We start from the raw sequence: 20765 nt of genomic DNA, 5'->3' as shown, positions 1-20765 counted from the left end.
CTTTAGTCTTTGCAACTTTACAGATCTTCTTTATGCACCAAGAGCTTGTAACACTCCAACGAGAAAGGAAAACTTGAAATCGCATCATATGACGCCTTTAAAATAAATCCTCCTCAGAGTGGTGAAGCTGCGGCCGGTGTTACGAGATTTTCGATTTCAGTGGGCGAAGCAAACATGAATATTCATGAGTTTCCCGGACATGCGCGTGGAACCAAGTGGAACTGAGAATTTCAGTTCACGCTCCTTGTATCTCAGCAGGTTTAAAAATACGTTTTTGGATGTGTGCAGACCTTCTCTTTTGTGCGTGCAACGTTTCACTAGCTTGCTCACCTGATGCCCCCCTCAGTGCTCGCTAAATACCAACAACTGGCGTGCTCAACACAACCCAGCATTACAATGTGCCATAATTCCAGCCTTAATTAAACTGTTAGGCTTAGGCTATATTTACTAAATGAATATGAATCTAAGACCACACACACAAGCATGAAAGTGTTCCTTTAATAAGTAAAATTGTGGATTAAACAAAATTGCATGGACACAAGTTTAAAAAGTAGCCTATATTTGGTACACTGTAAATGAGGAAACAAATACTTCACTGCATTTTATGGAATGGAATAAGAAACTAATTTCATGTTAAAAAATAATTTTATATCATAAGTGTGCTTGTGCTTGTTTTGATATGATATATACAATACTGTTCTAAGGATTTGTATTAGTAAGGTTCTTTGTTCATGTTCACCAACTGCATCAGATTAAAAATATTAAAAAACATTAACATTGTGAAATAATTTTACAATTTAAAATAAAGTTTTTTTTCCCCCTGTGATGTCAGATCTCAACTTCTCCTCTTCAGTGTCTCATGATCCTTCAGAGATAATTCTAATATGCTGAATTATTGCACTATAAACATTTCAGATTATTATCACAGTTGAAATTGGTTGTACTGCTTATTGAAGTGTGGAAACCATTATACAGCGACAGGATTCCTTGATGAATAGAAAGTTCAGAAGAACAGCATTTATTTGAAATAGAAATCTTTTTTACATTATAAATGTATTTACTGTCACCTTTATTAAATTAATGCATCCTTGAAGAACAAAACTATACATTTCTTAAAAAAAAAAATCATAGTAATCCCAAACTTTTGAATGGTAATGTCATGTATCAAATGCCAGAATCAAGTTAAGAAATGTCTTTTTTTTAGCTTTATTATGTCAAAATGTTATACAGCATATTCTACAAGGACGTTAACATCACACTCTGTTGTATCCTATGTTGTCTTGTTTTTATTCCACTTTATTTTTTATATTTAGAGGCCCCTTTTATTTATTTATTTATGTATGTAGTCATTTAGCAGAAGCTTGGCTTTACACATACATACACAACAAAACGAAAACAAGTAGATAGAGAAAGCTAGTGTTAGAGGCCTTTTTTTTTTTTAAAGAAAACAAGCAGTTGGAAAACGAATAGAGAGTGCAAGTGTTAGAGGGTCAAATATAGATGGAACAGATGTGTTTTTAGCTGTTTCTTGAAGATGGTTAAGGACTCAGCTGCTCGAATTGAGTTCGGCAGGTCATTCCACCAGGAGGGAACAGTTTATGTATATATATATAAAAAGTCTAATTAAGAGTATATATGTTTATGAAACGTTATGACTTAGCCTATAAATAATGTTGCCTGAGTGTTTGTTGTGCATCAAAATTGACCATGCATTTTTATCAATGATCATCATTGTATCATCCAGGTACAGTGCAACACATGGTCACAGAATAACATCAGTGTAGGTTGCAAAATGTTTATTAGGCCACTGATATGGTGGTGAATGTTATTTCATTCATTGCCAGAAGATGACAGTTTTAAAACTTAAAAGGTAACAGAAGAGCATAAAAATAAATAATTGAAATGGTAGTTGGATCTGTGCTACTATTGGAAACCTGTAGCTGTAATCATCCAGGTGTTCTGGGATTTTGGGTTTCACTGTGCAAATGGAACCATAAACCTTGTGATAATCTTAATTGGTAAATTTACATTTGTTTGTAAAAATGTTTAACTATTTTATGTAGCTGTAATCATCCAGGTGTTCTGGGATTTTGGGTTTCACTGTGCAAATGGAACCATAAACCTTGTGATAATCTTTAATTGGTAAATTTACATTTGTTTGTAAAAATGTTTAACTATTTTACATTGGAAACAGGAAAAAAATAAATTTCAGCAGCATGCTTTTGCAGCACTGTATGATTGTATCATAGTTTACAACCAGACAACATGGAGAATCACAAAGAACTGAAATCAATGTATAGGCTACAACTAGCTGAAGTTTGCTGTGCTTTATCCTAACATTACACAAAGAATGCCTGCAATCATTCAGTCAGGGACGACTGCACACAACGTGCACTGTAAACTAATAAAAACATTATAAACTGTTAGGAAATGATAAACACGTAGTTTGTGCAACACTGTAAATATATTTACTTTAAAATATATATATATACTGTATATCCCATTAAACGTGCTGAAATACAAGGAGCGTGAACTGACATTCTCAGTTACACCTGGTTCCACGCGCATGTCCGGGAAACTCATTAATATTCATATATGCCCCGCCCACTGAAACCGAAAATCTCGTTAACACCGGCCAGTTTGAAGAGGACTGAATAAGACGTGACATAAAAAGCACCCTTCCATAAAAAAAAGTGTCTCACACGGCTCCGGGTGAATCTAGATTGCGCTCACTGTTGTAAACAGAAGCAGTTACGGGGGAATAACGTATGAGGTCAGCTTTGCGCATGCTCCGCTCAAAAGTGGAGAGATCAAAACAAAACAACGGTTACTAATTAGAAGTACAAAACGAGGATTTGTAAAGAAGAATGTTGGAGGATTTCGATAGTGTGTGTGTGTGTGTGTGTGTGTTCTGTTGCAGCTTTACAGCTCATTCAAGTGCTCCAGTCTGGTTTTTGATTCTACATCATCCTTCGATATTCTACTTCATCTTTAAAAGTAAGATTAAATAGAGTTTTAAACTTGATTTAGCCAACTATTTTGTCAAATATTGACATACAGCTTAAACATGGAATAAATGTGCAATGTCAAAAGATTCATATCAATAGAGAATGGCAATGTGTTGTTACAATGGCAATGAAGAGGTATTTCATGCAGACATTGATAAGGCCTTGGCAATTGATGATACAGTATGTGTTAATCATTCCAACGTGATCTGTTGAGTCATATAAACATAAAATAATATAAAATGTCTACATTCACTACGGAACTCGGATCAAAACAAAACACCGGTCACTTATTAGAAGTACAAAACGAGGATTTGTAAAGAAGAATGTTGGAGGATTTTGATATAAGTCAAGAGGAGGCTTGTTTTCCTTGGCTAAAGTAAGGAAACATTGCTTCTTTTGATCCTGTAAACAAACGTTGGTTTTCAGGAGACTCACCGGCGCATGCGCAAAGCTGACCTCATACGTCATTCCCCCGATAATATAAAATGTCTACATTCACTACGGAACTCGGATGAAAATTAAACTGAAACTCGGTATGGTAAACAACTAAAATAAAATGTGGCCTTATAATTGATATCTGTAGATGTATTATATTATAGATACAGTGATTTGCATTAAACTGTAAGTGCTCACACCACAAATAAAGAAAAAAATAATATATGGAAATGTTATCTGCAGCAGCTCGTTGATAACCGGCCACTTGTTTGTACGTATTAAGCTTATTCATTTATTTGGTCGCTTGCATCCTTGTTCGACATCTCTAATAGTAAGGAATCTTCAACTTGATTCATTCACGTTAAGTTATTTATTTACATAGCATTCACAATACACATAATTTCTAAGCAGCTTTATAGTAAGTTATTCTGTTACCTCTATAATGGCTTAATTCTTTAACACTGAGCAGTTTTACTGGGCAATATGGCGATATATAACAATGATAAATTATCCACCGTTTGAGATCTAGCTATAGTGTGTTCTCCCCTTACAAAATTAGCCATGGTTTTGCTGATCTAACCATAGTTCAACCATGGTATTTCTAATAAAATTCTGGTTATATGAATGGTAACAAATATGGCAAAAACACAGTTGCTACACATTTACTATAATAAAACCATGGTTAATTTTCGTAAGTGTTTTAGCAGTTATATCAGTACCACTTTAGTGAAGGAGACTAAATACTATGTAATGAATATCTGCAGCCTCTCAAGTCACACAACAGAGCGATTTATTTTAATTGAAAGAGATTTACATATTAGTCTGTTTTATTCTAAGGGTATGTAAGATGTTTTTCAAAAAATATTAATGTAAAACGGTCGGCTTTTTCTGTGGTGATTAGCGTTTGTTTACACTGTGTGCTCCAGAGCGTGTCCTAAAACATGGCGGAATGCAATGCGGCATGAAGTAGATTCCCATTCTCTATATTTAAGGTTAAATGTTTACAACCCTATTTTTACAGCCTACATTTAACAGTAATCTTTAGTTGTGGTATACTAGTTTGTGTCTGTTTTTCTTTACAAATATATTCCCCACCTCTTGTAATGTTGTTTCAGATCATTTATATGAAATTAAAACATACTAAGATACTGTGTGTGTGTTCTGTTGCAGCTTTACAGCTCATTCAAGTGCTCCAGTCTGGTTTTTGATTCTACATCATCCTTTGATATTCTACTTCATCTTTAAAAGTAAGATTAAATTACTTTTTAAAAGAGTATTTTTTTTAAAGAGTTTTAAACTTGATTTAGCCAACTAGTTTGTCAAATACTGACAATGATACACACTTCATTCAGCTTTTAACGTGTAATAACCTACTTTTACATCCTACATTTAACAGTAATCTTTGCTAAGATGTCATGAAATTTTGTATGAAAATGTGCTTGTGTGATTACAGGTTCTGTGAGAAAAAGTCAACACCGATACTTGTTACTTATTTCAATGTTTTTGTCACACTCTTGTCGTAAGGTTATCATAGTCAGCCGGATCTGGTCTGTATCCAGATCAGATGATGGACCTGCACCCTGAGACAACCACAACGCAGCTCTGAATGTACAGACAAGTCCTTTGCACAGACCCCTATGGCCAGCAATGAACGTGGCAGGCCAGGAGCTGCTAGGAACACAATGCAGTTTTATCATGCTTACAGTCACTGTTAAACAAGCCGTCCACTACTGGCTAAACAGCAGCCCTGCTGGACAGACTACAACTTCTCCTCCAACCAAATGACAGCGTGACGTATCCTGATCTTCAAGCAGTAGGAGCTGGATGAAATATTCTGAATGACATTAGTCCACAATCTCATTAGTGATGCAGCCTGAAATCATAATCACCCCATCTTTGTTCATTTATCCAGAGGAGAGCTGAGCTGACTGCTCCTGGTTTTATTAAATCAACATCAAGCTGACACAAAGTGAATAATGAAACTTTTGTGTGCTATAAAATTCCTTATGGCTGAATTGAACTAATTCATTCGTAAATATTAACTTTACAAAGTTATTGAACTGAATTGTCTTTTTAGAGGTAAAGTTTTTCATTAAATAAAACAATGTTTTTGTACCATTTGTGGTTGCATTATATTTTGTATTTTTCTTTATGTAATTACCTACTTTTTATAGAGTGTTTCATTATTACTGGCCAAGGAAAGTTTAGATTTTTTCAAGTTTTGAATGATTGGTTTATTAATATTAATAAAGGGAGACATATTACACTTTTATAGAGCAGTCTAGTCTATGATTGTTGGCTCTATTTTAGGTATTTCCATAGCTAGTTTTGGCCAGATTACCCATTTTAAAAAAGGTATAGACCCACTAAATGAACGGGTCCAGATCGGATCCGGTTCGGATCCGTTTCTTCATCAACGGGTCCGGATCGGATCCGGGCCGGATGACCCGCTTTATTAGCGGATACGGGTAGGGTCTGTTGCGGATCCGTTGCGCTGTGCAAGTGGACTCCGATACGGACCCGTTTTGCGGATCCGTTCCGGAGCTTGTGGTGACTCCGGGGCGGATCCGCTCCGGAGTCATTTTGCTATCTGGGGCGCTTTTACCCCAAATACCATACTTTAACATATTCTTCTAGTTATTGAAAAACTGTTGCTTTAATTATCTTAAACCAAACTGATAATCATTAGGAAGACCTTTGTCTCAAAATATATTCAATAAATTTAGCGATTCTCATTTGCTACTTAAATCTAAAACATTAAAAAAAAGAAAGAAAAAATATTAGAGTTGGCACAGAATCAACTACGAAAACACATCACTGCCAGGAGTTATTGCCCAAACTTCAAAGGCCTGTTTAAATTATTAAAACTAGAGGCATTTATTAACTTTAAGATTACTTTTTATCACGTAAACTACCGTATTGACCCGAATATAAGACGATGTTTTTTTCTTGGAAATACATCTGAAAAAACGCGGTCGTCTTTTATATTCAGGGTCTAGACTTTGACATGTCAATAATACACCCACAACAATAGGTGGCGCCAAATACGCATAAAACGAGTGTGCCATGAAATACGTAATGTAATGAGTGTTGTAAAAGATCGCGAGTAAAAACTAAAGAAAAAGAAAACCTTACAGCTGCATGAGTCTTGACTGTCACGTTAGCCTGATGAAACTAAACTCCCTTTGTGATTTTAAAACGTAAGACAGTACCCAGATTTGAAGACTACAGTAAGATTTAACTTCTACTGTTAATAAGATATTGGTGGGCTACTTACTATTAGATGGCTAGCCTAAATGTCCTAATTCAGATGGGCTACCTGTTTTGTTTTTTTTAATAGTATATCAAAAAGTGTATATTTTTTAAATGTGATTGTTGGTACATTTTACCAGTTTTTACCATACTTTCAAAACAAAAATTAAAATAGGAAAAATATGCAATATGAAAATAATTGAAGACAAAATGTATTTTACTGAGAAAAAACAAGATTTGTTTTTTAAAAAGCCTTTTTCCAAAAGGTACATCTGGAAAAAGGGGGGTCGTCTTATATTCGGGCCAATACGGTATATGTACAGCATGTTATATGCACGTGACAGGGGGGAACACGGCCGCATCACAGCATGCTGCCCATATCAAATCATGACAGACAGTTGTCAGAGAACACCTGAAAAGCGTGACTGAATGAACGATACTCGTCTGTATTTGCAGTACACAAGCCACGGTTCAGCTGCGCGACAAACGCTGCCAGTGTGAAAGCACAATGGGCGCGCGCTGCTCCCGCTCTGCATACGCGCCGCTTCTGCGCTGCCTCTGCTCTGCTTAAGCGTGCGGTGTGAAACCGGCCTAAGACAGTATTCGACTCAACATAAGCCAAGAAATCAGAGGGAAAAAAATAATTTTGTGTCTAAACTTTACGGTTCTAAAGTTATTTGCATGAACATGAGTGCAACTTTGAGTTGTTGGTGGCACTAGAGGGTTTGATTTAGAGACGACAAACTCACTATGGTTAATGTTGAGACTGTCTTGTGCCAAATTTCATAACTTTTCCGCAAGCGGTTCTATGGGCTGTAGACTTCCAGAGTGGAAGAAGAAGAAATCTAATGGATACAATAGATGCCTAAGCACCTTCGAAAAACCACCACAAAGAAGAAAATCTAAAAATACAGACAACATTTTTGATGGGGTATATAATGGGGTTATTTGTTATAGTATTTATAATTAGCTCAGTATAAAAACAAAAGAAGTCTATTAAATGTCCTCATTTAGATATCCGTGTGTGTGTGTGTGTGTGTGTGTAAACTTGTAAACTTTTTTTAATTCATTAAGTTGTTGTTATTTATTAATTCCACAGACTAAGAATAATACTGTAAACTTCAAAAGTCATAACCTAAAATTGAGTAGAATAGTTCCGTCTCACTGCATTATAACTGTTGCTATATTGTGAGATGTTTTTGGGTTTAAAAACTGTTGAATGTAATTGCCTTTCAGATTTCTCTCTCTGTAACTATGCTTCTGTATTATTTGTCAATATGAAACATTCCATTTTAGTAAATGTATTCAAATTACATTGCCAAGATGCACAGTTTTACTAGTTTAGTTAGTCATTGCCCAAAAAGGCAATTGTTTTGCAGGTGGTGTCCAAAGACAATCGTTCTCTCTTTAGCCTTCCTGACTGAGTTGTCACTAGTTTTGTGTTTGTCAGGGTCTTTCTCAGTACTTGTACCATGACGAAGTACCTGCACCCCAATCACGTTGCACAGGTAGTCCATCTCCTCTAAGATGGTATATGCATACGTGTCATCAGAGCAGAGCTGGACAGGGCCGTAGAAAGGCAACAACCCAGCAGCACAGAAAGAAGAACAGGAGAGGCACTGCCAAAGCCCTACAAAATGACCTCCAGCAAGCTACTGGTGTGCATATTTCTAAACCAAACTGTAAGAAACAGACTCCATGAGGGTGGCTGGAGGGTCTGACGCCCTCTAGTGGGACCTATGCTCACAACCCAGCACCATGCAGCTCGATTGGCATAATTTGCAGAAGAACACCAGAATTGGCAGGTCTGCCATTGGTGCTCCAGTCTCCTCATGATTAAGAGCAGGTTCACATTGAGTACATGTGACAGATGTGAAAGAATCTGGAGTAGCACCAGACTGTCTAGGAGCTCACTGAAGCCTGATCCAGGTCTCGGAGGAGATCCCCCCGGACACCATCCACCATCTCATCAGGAGCATGCCTAGATGTTGTCAGGAGTGCATATAGGCACGTGGGGACGATACATACTACTGATTTACAATATATGATTTGATAAAATTTTGTAATATTATGCAAAACGTTTTTAGTTTACATAACATAATAGATATGAAATTAGCCTTGGCAAGATAAAGAATTGGCCAGTTTATTCCAACAATTTATTCCAACAGTTTATTTCCATCACAAAAGGCACAGTGAATTGAGATGTGCTGTAAATGATGTTTGTTCATGATGAATGTGGCCCAAGACACTGTTTCAGGATACTTGTTACCCAGAGGATAAGCAGTTTGGAGAATGGATGGATAGATGAAAACAATATGAAAGTAGGTAAGGGACTGAGCACTTGCTAAAAAACGACTGTGCTTCATGCAAAAAATGTCGACATTTAATCTAAGATCATTTAATTAATGTCATTATTATATAAAGAGCACCAGTCAACATCCGAATCCTTTACTTGAGAATGGCAAGTGGCAAGACTCTGCCATAAGGAAAAGTGTGTACTCCTGCTTAGAAACGGATGTGGTGCTAAGCACTTTTTCACGTCAAAGACCGTTTTTATCAATTTCAACATTGCCGTGGATTTTATAAACATTTTATAAATGAGGCCCCTGGTTACGAAGCAGGCATGGACCGATCCTCTCTGGTGGTTTGAGTTCAACCTGAGGACACTGTCTCAACAGAAAAGCAAAAGCCAGTCGCTTGTGCCTTTTAATTATTTCAGCAGAGAGAAAGACACTCATTACGCTTTGACCTCTTAGAGGTCTGCATTTGTAAGAGGTCAAAGGAGAACCATTGAGCAAGATGACTCTCATAAATCGAACTTTATAGGCTGAACACAAATCGGCTTTTGCTGTTGCTGAGGTGACCATTTCTAATGACTTAAGCTGCATTTTCAAGGCTGGAAGCTTCCTAGATTACATTTTGTCAAGTATTTTATCCTAATTTAATGTAAGGTTATCAATGCTGAAACAATCTGAGAGAAAATAAGGTACACTAGGTATTTTGTTTATGGTTTGTGGGTTGATAAGACAGCATTCTCAAAAGTTTCAAAATACTAATCATTTCTGTAGTGGTAAAACATTTTTACAGTATATAACTTTAAAGAATGGTGTTTTGTTCTTAATAGCAGACCACTCACATGTTTGTATGCATGTCAGGAAACTACAAAACCAGTAATCTGTGTGAAGAAACACTAGAATCACTCTTTGAGCTCCATGAGCATTTGATATAAGTGATGTTGTGCAGGGGAAGTTCACATTTGCACCATCCATGACTGTACACATTAACTGCAATTGGTCAGTAGTGTCGATATTCTGTAATGTTAATGCACACCATCATTTCAGTTTTAACAGGTGTAATTTATAGAACCAAGTGATTGTTTTAACCTGTCTAATGATTGAAGTACTGACCATGAGGCAGGTGACTTCAGCAGCTTTCGAAGAGCATCTATGCATAATTCTGGTTTGCAGTGCTGAAGAACCTTTTCAACAAGTTCACCTTTGTCCTCCTGAGCAAGGTCAACAAGAATTTGCAATGCAGAGGACACATGATCAATGTCTGGACATAGAAGCCAGGTCAAGGCATTTCTGTTATGACGGAGCTGGACAGCATGCTGTTGATGTCATCCTTCAAAACACCCTATTATACAAACAATAAATAAATAAATAATACAAAAGAAAAATTAAGTAGTAAGAGGAGAAAAGTAACAGTTATTCTTACACTGCCTTAGAAATGTACTGTGGCTATATCATGACACAGTAATGACATTATATGTTAATACTGTTACCTAATAACAGTATTAGTGTCATTACATTATACGCTAATGCCTTTTAAAAAAATGTACTGTGTCATATGATAATATTATGGTTATTTGATATATACCACAGTATTAAATGATTACCATAATTATTTACATTACATTACCCTACAAAGAATAGCATGGAAATTAGTAAGCACCACTACCGAAATTCATGTACCCTTTATATTTACGTGGCAATGCCAAAAATAACTTGGTATTATGAACATGTCCATGTCACAGTACCATGTACAAAAGAACAACAGCGACGACGACAGCATAGTAGTACCATACATGTCCAACACATTTTGTGATTTGTGGAAAATGTTTTTTTTTTTTTCCTTTTTAAGAATAATTTTCCCTCGCACAGTTATGACTTTTGATAAAAAAAAAATTGCTATAATTCCGCGCAACTGATAAAACAAACACTCAATACTGTCATAAAACAATTCAGCTTACTGGCCTCGACGTTAATACAGCGTGACGTCTTCTGCTGCGTGGAGTTCCTCGTACCGTTAGCTTCTATTGGATATATGTAACTTACTGCTTGTTACATTTAAAGAGAACTCGAGACGTCTTGAAAACATTTGCCTGGAGATACAACGAATGAAATAACCACCCCGCTGCCGCTGGTTCAGCGCGGTAGAGTTAGTTTTAGGTTTGATATTCGCTGGATATTCGCCTAGGCTGCTTTAGGGACCGTCTGCAAATTTACCTCTCAGTACTGTACGTGCAGTACATAATTATTCTTAAAAACAATTACTGTAATTCACCAAAAGGGTTTTTTTAATGTTCCAAAGGCTGTAGTACGTTTGTAGTTACAAGACTGATTTACTACAGCTGAAATTTTGCCAATTTCTTTCTTACGGTACAATAAATAATTATTCTTAGATAACAATTACTGAAATTCACCAAAAGTGTTTTTTTTTTTATGTTCCAAAGGTTGCAGTACGTTCGTAGTGACCAGACTGACTTACTACAGGTGACATTTTCACAATAACACCCTTACTGTATGTACAGCACACAAATATTTTCATTAAAAACTAATTCACCAAAAGCTTTTTTTTAATCATGTTCTAAAGGTTGTAGTACGCTCCTAGTGGCCTTGAAATCTACAGCAGATTATTCATATTCATATTCATATTTATTTATTTATTTATGTGCGTGTGTGTGTGTGTGTGTGTGTACTGGTATATATGGTTTATGAGGACACAAATGTGTATAATCTCATGTGTACTACAACATAAACATGGTTTATGAGGACACTTCCTGTGTCCCTGTAAAACAAAAGGCTTAAAAAAAACATACAAAATGGTGGATTATGAAATTCAAAAGTTGCCAGTAGTTTTCTGTGAGGGGTAGGTTTAGGTGTAGGGTGATAGAAAATACAGTTTATACAGTAAAAAAACTATTACACCTATGGAGAGTCCCCGTAAACCACAAAGGCAAGTATGTGTGTGTGTGTGTGTGTGTGCGCGTGTGTGTATGTATGTACAGTGCGTGCATAATTATTAGGCAAGTTGATATTCTGATCATATTTTTTTTTACCAAGCACATTTTACAAATTCCAAACCACATCAATCTTAATAACTTTTTTTGCCTCATTTTATCTGTAAAAGATAACCTACCTAATAATTATGCACACCTGAATATATGAAGATTTTCACTTCCAGCCTTCATGGACAGTTATATATCACTTATAAATGATTAAATACAAAAGTAATAGTAGTTATTAAGATTGATGTGGTTTGGAATTTGTCAAATGTGCTTGGTAAAAAAAATTTGATCAGAATATCAACTTGCCTAATAATTATGCACGCACTGTACATACAAACACAGACACAAGCACACGCACACACACACACACACACACATACATACATACATACATACATAAATATGAATATGAATATGAATAAATAATCTGCAATAGAATCCAAGGCCACTAGGAGAGTACTACAACCTTTAGAACATGAAAAAAAAAAACTTTTGGTGAATTAGTTTTTAATAAAAAATAGTTGTGTGCTGTACATACAGTAAGGGTGTTATTGTCAAAATTTCACCTGTAGTAAGTCAGTCTGGTCATTACGAACATGCTGCAACCTTTGGAACATGAAAAAAACACTTTTGGTGAATTACAGTAATTTTTAAGATTAATTATTTACTGTATGTTCAGTAAGAAATAAATTGCCAAAATTTTACCTGTAGTAAGTCAGTCTTGTAACTACAAACGTACTACAACCTTTGGAACATGAAAAAAAAACTATTAGTGAATTACAGTAATTGTTTTTTAAGAATAATTATGTACTGTATGTACAGTAAGAAAGAAATTGGCCAAATTTCACCTGTAGCAAGTCAGCCTTGTAACTACAAACGTACTACAGCCTTTGGAACATAAAAACCCCCTCATGGTGAATTACAGTAATTGTTTTCTAAGAATAATTATATACTGTACATACAGTAAAGGTGATATTGGCAAACTTTCACCTGTAGTAAGTCAGTCTGGCCACTAGGAATGTACTACAACCATTTGAACATAAAACCCTTTTGGTGAATTACAGTAATTGTTTTCTAAAAATAATGATATTGGCAAACTTTCACCTGTAGTAAGTCAGTCTGGCCACTAGGAATGTACTACAACCTTTGGAACATGAAAAAAACCCTTATGGTGAATTACAGGAATTGTTTTCTAAGAATAATTATATACTGTACGTACAGTAAGGGAGATATTGGCCAAATTTCACCTGTAGTAAGTCAGTCTGGCCACTAGGAATGTACTACAGCCTTTGGAACATGAAAAAACCCTTTTGGTGAATTACAGTAATTGTTTTCTAAGAATAATTATGTACTGTATGTACAGTAAGGGTGATATTGGCAAACTTTCACCTGTAGTAAGTCAGTCTGGCCACTAGGAATGTACTACAGCCTTTGGAACATGAAAAAACCCTTTTGGTGAATTACAGTAATTGTTTTCTAAGAATAATTATGTACTGTATGTACAGTAAGGGTGATATTGGCAAACTTTCACCTGTAGTAAGTCAGTCTGGCCACTAGGAATGTACTACAGCCTTTGGAACATGAAAAAACCCTTTTGGTGAATTACAGTAATTGTTTTCTAAGAATAATTATGTACTGTATGTACAGTAAGGGTGATATTGGCAAACTTTCACCTGTAGTAAGTCAGTCTGGCCACTAGGAATGTACTACAGCCTTTGGAACATGAAAAAAAAAACTTTTGGTGAATTTTACTAATTTTTTCTAAGAATAACTATGTACAGTAAGGGAAATATCGGCAAAATCTCACCTGTAGTAAGTCAGTCTGGACACTAGGAATGTACTACCACCTTGAACAGCCGTTTGGGTACTTACAGTAGTTTTTTATGAACATTATTGTGTACTGTACTGCATATATGAAGGTACTGTACTGCATGTATGAAGGAAGGTATTGGCAAAATCCCACCTGTAGTAAATCACTACGAGTTATACACGCTTTACAGTTTGGCAATGTTTTTTTTTAAATGTTAAAAGTCACGTTAGTTAAAATACATTGGACGTTTTAAACCCAATCGGTGGAATTGTCCGACGGTCCCTTACGCATCAAACGCCGCTATAGCACGTCAAAGCTTTCTCCGGTTTAAATTTGCTGCTACAATACACTTAGGCGGTTTTTAAATAATATTTTCATGTCGATATAAAGTTGTTGCATATTGTTAAAACTAATCGTGGTAGTGGTATCTTTGTAGGACTGTCGACTCTACAGAACAGTGGCAGGAGAAAGCGAATGTCTGGCGAATATCGAACCTAAAACTAACTTTACCGCGCTCTCAGGTTCCCATAGAGACGTCTGGCTAAAAGTTATTCACGACATCCTTTTTAGACACACATTAAACTGCACTGCTTCATATGAGAGGGTCCGTTCATTACTTCAACCTACATCAGCGCTAAAAAAAAAAAAAAAAAAAGTCATTATGACACGTTAAGTCAATATTATAAGAAAGTTTCTCAATATTTTGACTAAAGTGTGGCAGACACGAGCTTCCATTAATCAACACTGAGATCTTTTTTCAAAATAGAAATTCATACAAGTTTGGAACAACTTATTACATTTGATAATACATTATCAAACCAAGTGACATTAATAAAAGATAAACGCAATGAGTGAATCAAAATGAAGACAACATACGTGGTACATGTCGTCAAAAGTCAGTTGAACATGTTAATAGTGAATGTGATGAACTGACATACAGTACATCGTATGCACATTTCTGCCACAGCAGCTGGTTAAAAGCCACTAAAAAAACCAACTAGCTTTGCCATGTCAGGTACCACACTTCGATCATGAAAAAAAATGGCCACTTTAAATTAGTGTTTCTTACAATCCATGTAACGTCTTTATCCATTTAAGGGCCACTGCACTTACTTTTAAAGCTTGACCCTTGACTCAGCGCTTTAAATGGCACTCGTACCAAAATTATTAAAATTGCACAGAATGTGCACATCTTAGTGACAATATTGTCCACATTTTTGGTTCAGTGGAAAGAAAAACCAAAGAAAAAGTTTTAGACTCTAAAGACAACATTATGTGGGCAAAACAGACATTATGCAACCAAATTAACCTTTACACATTTGAGATTTTATTTAATTAATTTTATTCTTATATATTACAGTGACAAGAGATGGTCAGTTATCACAAACTCTGTCCATTCACATATTTATGCATTTAATGTTTGTATGGTAATAGCTTATAAAAAAAATAAAAAGAACAGACACCCCCAACCTACCCTAAACTTCCATTTCTCAGAAAAGAACAAGGATCAAAGTGAGGATATTCAGTGCACAGTGCTCAACCCAACCAGATAAATAAATTATTCGGAATATGAACAGACAAACGTCACATGTATGCGTCTATTATACATGCTTATTTGTGAGTGCACGTCACAGTTTGGTAGAGTTGCCCTTGACGTAAGAGGAAGACACACTTGGAACTTGTGTGCACATATTTTTCTATCAAGAAGAGAAATTTCTAAAAAAAAAATAAAAAAAAATAAATAAATAAAATAAAAATAAAAAAGTCAAACAAAATTCATGTGTTAAACTCACTTTGACAAAGATTTTAAGACAAACAAGAAGACTAAACATTGAATGACTGGGACCCAAATGACAATTTTAGACATCCAAGTACACGTTGACAATAAGAATCAGAATCAACTTTCCATGTGGGTTTTCAAGTTTTTCCCAGGACATCCCTCTAACTGAGTGCTTGTTATGGTAAATGAAACTAAACATGACACAAGTGTGAAAGGTAAATGGTATTGTAATGCATTAAAAAAACAGGTAGACAGAAAGGTGACACCCCACCCCCACCCCAAAGGCATATTCCCCAACACTGCAACCCAAAAAAAATCCCATAAAGAAAAGGAAAGAAAAAAAAGAAATCAACCACTTTATCCATGTCCTTCAGTCAATAATGGCATTGCACACACAATACTGGTGGTGTGGTTTTGCACAGCTATTGGCTTTATACTTGATGAAGGTATGACAGGTGAGTGACTATGTGCTAGGTTATGTGTACAAGAAGTCCAACTGGGAGAAAAGGAGGAGGAAGGGTAGTACAGTGAAGAGGTCATTAGTTGTACAGCAGTTTTGTCCCTCGGCGGCTAATACTTCATGACAGAAGGGCAGATGGAACAAGCGAGCGCATGACTGTCAATACTCATATGCAGTCCACAGAGAAAGAGTTATGACGGCATGGTGTTTTTCTTCATTAAACACACATCCCCATCCAACCCACCAAAATTGTCCTCTATCCTACCAGTCAGTTTTTGAATTTCAACTCAGTCTCACCCCACACCCCCTGTGACCATCGTTCTTCAAACTGGGATTGAGGGGGATCATCGCTCGGGCTCAGACTCCAGTGCCAGAACCCGTTTACGCTCACGGCACTGCTTCTTATGGGCTGGCCAATCTCTCTGTTGGCACTGTGAGCCACAGTAGCGTGCCACTTGGCATCGGCCGCAGATGTTGAACTCCCTCAGCTGCAAAGGTACAAAGACAGAGACACTAAAAGAATTGTCACAACTCAAAATAAATTAGATAAACACAATAAACAAGTGACAACTGTTTAGAAAACATACGGTCAATATTAGCTAATTAAGAGTATTACACGAGTGTATTAACGTTATTGCATTTTAATGTTTTGTTAGTCTAGCGCACGAGATGCGCCACTGCTGTGTTATGCATTCAAAATATTAGAGAAATATAGAAGCTCAATGCGGAGAAGATCTTGATTAGGTGAAAACCGAAACCAAGCCATTCACACAGATGCATATTCAGCGCATTTTTAGATGGACAAATATGACTGCTATACTCGTGTCTCACACAAGAGATGTAGCCATGCAAAGTTAAAACAGTTTAAACTTTTAGAAAACACGTCGCAAATTTGTGGAGGTTTATTCCTTTTCACTGCGTCTCTTATGTTTTTAAATGCAATCTGCGTGATGGGCGATTCGGCTCTTTGTATTAAGCAATGCATAAATACATGATGTTGTTTTGTTCATAATTGTTTATGCAATTTACGAAATTATATTTGATTTACCGACCAAATATAAAGCCGACCTCATATGTCATTCCCCCGGAACTGCTTCTGTTTACAACAGTGAGCGCAAGCTAGATTAAAGCGATTACGTTTTGAATATGGATATTTTTCTTACATGCCTCGGGGGTGAGTAAAACGCAGCCTAATTTTCATTTTTGGGTGAACTAACCCTTTAAGACCTATTTAATCTGCATATAAAACATTAGAAATTAGATTTGTTTAATTTTTATTGTGTGTTTTACTGTTAAAACAAAAAATATTTGTCTCAATAAATTGGGTTAATTTAAAAATACAGTGGTTAAATTAAAAAAAAATTCTATTGCTCTTTGTTTTAAAAAAGGTTATAAAAAATGTAAATAATTATCGATACCGAACGATATGAAACATTATATCGTTGATACATTTTTTAGCTATATCGCCCAGCCCTAACACCAAGAGCATTGCGTTTTTAATAAAAGTCTTATGTGAGGGTTTTGTGGCTGTGTTCTGTTCCATTCTTTCTCACTCCATCCAGCATTTTTAAACGCAATGTGTCCTCTGTGAACATATGTGACCCTGGACCGCAAAACCAGTCTTTAGTCGCAAGGGTATATTTGTAGCAATAGCCAACAATACATTGTATGGGTCAAAATTATAATTTTTTCTTTTATGCCAACAATCATTAGGATATTAAGTAAAGATCATGTTCCATGAAGATATTTTGTTAATTTCTTACCGTAAATATATGAAAACTTAATATTTGATTAGTAATATGCATTGCTAAGAACTTCATTTGGACAACTTTAAAGGCAAATTTCTCAATATTTAGATTTTTTTGCACCCTCAGATTCCAGATACTCAAATAGTTCTATCTCGGCCATATAGTTGTCCTATCCTAACAAACCATACATCAATGGAAAGCTTATCCATTCAGTTTTCAGAAGATGTATAAATCTCAATTTCAAAAAAATGACCCTTATGCTGGTTTTGTGGTCCAGGGTCACATACAACAAAAGCACCTGCATGTTGATCATAGTCATCACCAGTCTCAGTTATAAAGGACTACAGTTATAAAACGCACTGGCTATAAAAATGACCAGTGGGGTTGGGTATCGAAAACCGGTTCTATTTTAGAAACCGTTCCAAATTTCTAAGAACCGGGTTTTCGATAAGACGCGTGCATTTTGATTCTGCTTAACGATTCCTGTGTTCACATTTTAATGTGATTTAAAATTATTTAAGTCCAGGAACGGAAAGTTCTTGCGCCCTGTTTGCATGCAGCGCACACGTCTGAAGTGCAAGCGCAAGCACAGAGAACAGAGGTCAGCTGTGTCCATTCTTGAACCGTTCCATGCATTTCCACTGCAGAAAAGGTTGTTCCAGGCCGGAACTGACTTCTTTCATATTTATCGACCAGTATGCAGAAAAATACGTCAGTATATCATAAACACAGCCGTTTTTTCGTCTTAAGTGAACAAACAGATGAGAAAGAAAACGCACGTGTACAATATTTTTAGATCTGCGTGCGTACAGTGTTAAAGAGACAGCAGTCTAATAACCTGCCTGTCATTAATGTTAATCAAAGAACAAAAAATAATTCGCTGATCTTGATTGAATATCTTTAATAACTTCAATTAATCTGTATTTTATTTATGAAAAGAAACTATGCAGTGTCTTTAAACTTTTAATTACAGTTTGTGTATCTGAAATTTGGTTCAGTTGTATTTATTTATGCTATTGTTAATTGATTTGTTTGTTCCTATTTTATTACTGACTGTTTACTTGTCTTTAACACTTTAATATTTGAAATTTATATTAGTCTAGTTGTTTTTGCTGTGGTATTTTTGTTAAAAGCATAGGCAAAAGTTCCTCTTGTTGGCCTAAATGTTCTGTAGGCTGCTGATGTTTGCTCATGTTATTCAGCTGCAACAGAATGCTTTGTAAAAAGACACAGAATAAATGTTTGACTTTTTTTAATATATATTGGATTTTTTATCTTATTGGAATCGAAACTAGGAATCAATAAGCAGAATCTGAATCGATAAAATTCAAACGATACCCAACCCAATGACCAGTATTTAAAAAAAATAAAAATCACAACAAAAGACGACATAGAATGACTTCTCTACACCATACTGACCCTCCTCTCAATGAGCGAGCAAGGTGGGTAGTGACACTCGTAGTAGGTGCAGGAGCACTCCTCCTCTTCCACCAGCTCTCCGTTGGCATTGTAGTAGCGTGTGCGACTTAACTCCAGGTACTGCTCTTCCACTGGGTCAGCTGGAACCTGCTGGATGGCCAGCCAGTACAATGACTGCTCTCTAGAGAGGACATTACACAGGCATAATTTAGACAGCATATCACAGCACAAGTTGAGCACAGTGGATTAGTTTTTTTTTGTTTGTTTGTTTCATTATAAGCTGTACATCATAAAATCTTAATGTATTGATTTTTTATTACCTTTGTTTGCTGGACAGTTCTTCTGGTTTGGGACTCCATCCCACAGGAACGAGACGCAAGTTGTCTAGACGGTTGTCCACTGTGACTGAGTTTATGTGAACTACTTGGAAACTTAGAGCAATTCCACCTCTGTGCTTTTCCCTGTAAACAAATACACTAAAATGTGACTACTTAAAACATATAGATGTCTACTTATTTACAGCCTCTTCAGGATTTACACATATGCAAAACATATTTTCAAAATCAACTAGTCGATGAGTTCCCTGATAAACTGTCAACTAATGGTGGAAGGAGGTGGAAGGTACCTCATAACACTCCATGACACAATTAGTATTAAATATATTATGAAGTCTGAAAAATGTGTCAAAAGATGCATCTTAAAGTGGTGGTTGACTGTTTTTTTTCTAGGCTTGATTGTGTTTATGGGGTGCAGTCTAACGTGTTAATGCTTCGTTTTTAAAAAAACGCATTATTTTTCACATAGTTTACTTTTATTCTAAAAGTACTCTGTCCCTTCTCCTATAAACGCGCTGATCATTTCCTGCTTTTATGAAGCCCCTCCCACAGAAATACACAATGAGCTCAGATTGGTTAGCTGTTCCAGTGTGTTGTGATTGGCTAAATCATCTCTAGTGTGCGTCTAATCGTCCCACCCCTCACCTCAGCGACATGTGCTCCGGTTGTATTGTAAACAATGACGTCATCAATAGGGCCGATACGGAGCTCTTGTACTCGTACTCGTTAAACCAAACGCCGATACCACACAGCATGTGATCAGTGCCATATTCAGACAAAGAGACACCGACAACAGAACAACAGACAGCAGAATGCATTTACGACCCCCTTCTCCCCCTGCCCTCTCTGCCTCTCCCTCTTTTCCCCAAAAAGGTTTCACCCAAAGTTCATTAAGAATATGCATATCCCACAAATCATGTATCTTGTGAACGTGTTGTTTTTCCCCTTCATGTTTAGTGTCATTTCAAAGGTCTTTGTGTGATTGGTAAATTGGTTTCAATTTCAAAGTAGTCATTTATATTGTGAGAAAGATTTAAAACCTTTGTAGAATTATGTTCTGCTGAGGAGGGGGTGTGTCCCCCTTTAGGGGTCTGTGAGAATGTTTCCAGCCGGGTGTGACCCTGGATCACAGAAACTAACAAACAAAAGGTCTTTTATGTTTTTACAACTGATTTAAAGATTTCTTTGTCTTTGTTCTGGTAGTATTTAAGGGAAAGTTGCAAATCAG

At 36.1% G+C, this 20765-nt stretch overlaps 1 protein-coding gene and 1 long non-coding RNA gene across 4 annotated transcripts in view; one reads left to right on the top strand and one right to left on the bottom strand.

Annotated features, from left to right (window-relative positions):
• The window catches only part of LOC107701257 (uncharacterized), a 12855-nt gene extending 8189 nt beyond the window's left edge, over positions 1–4666 (top strand). Inside the window, exons 2-3 of the long non-coding RNA XR_001635626.1 lie at positions 2921–2997; positions 4614–4666. This is a non-coding gene — a long non-coding RNA (uncharacterized LOC107701257). The remainder of the gene's footprint in view (positions 1–2920; positions 2998–4613) is intronic.
• An 11597-nt stretch (positions 4667–16263) lies between these two features.
• Positions 16264–20765, bottom strand: part of LOC107701258 (zinc finger MYND domain-containing protein 19-like) — a 15492-nt gene continuing 10990 nt past the window's right edge. For all 3 annotated transcript variants that reach the window (XM_016503222.1, XM_016503223.1, XM_016503224.1), the window contains 3 exons: positions 19523–19663; positions 19203–19383; positions 16264–16523 (listed from right to left, as the gene is read on the bottom strand). In XM_016503222.1, the coding sequence (XP_016358708.1) occupies positions 16380–16523; positions 19203–19383; positions 19523–19663 (466 nt within the window). In that variant the 3' untranslated portion in view covers positions 16264–16379. The remainder of the gene's footprint in view (positions 16524–19202; positions 19384–19522; positions 19664–20765) is intronic.

This window comes from Sinocyclocheilus anshuiensis, unplaced genomic scaffold (assembly GCF_001515605.1).
Source record: "Sinocyclocheilus anshuiensis isolate Anshui unplaced genomic scaffold, SAMN03320099.WGS_v1.1 scaffold2164, whole genome shotgun sequence".
In the NCBI taxonomy this organism is placed as follows: domain Eukaryota; kingdom Metazoa; phylum Chordata; class Actinopteri; order Cypriniformes; family Cyprinidae; genus Sinocyclocheilus; species Sinocyclocheilus anshuiensis.
The sequence above is the reverse complement of the archived record's forward strand: the minus strand, read 5'-3'. Positions and strand labels throughout refer to the sequence as shown.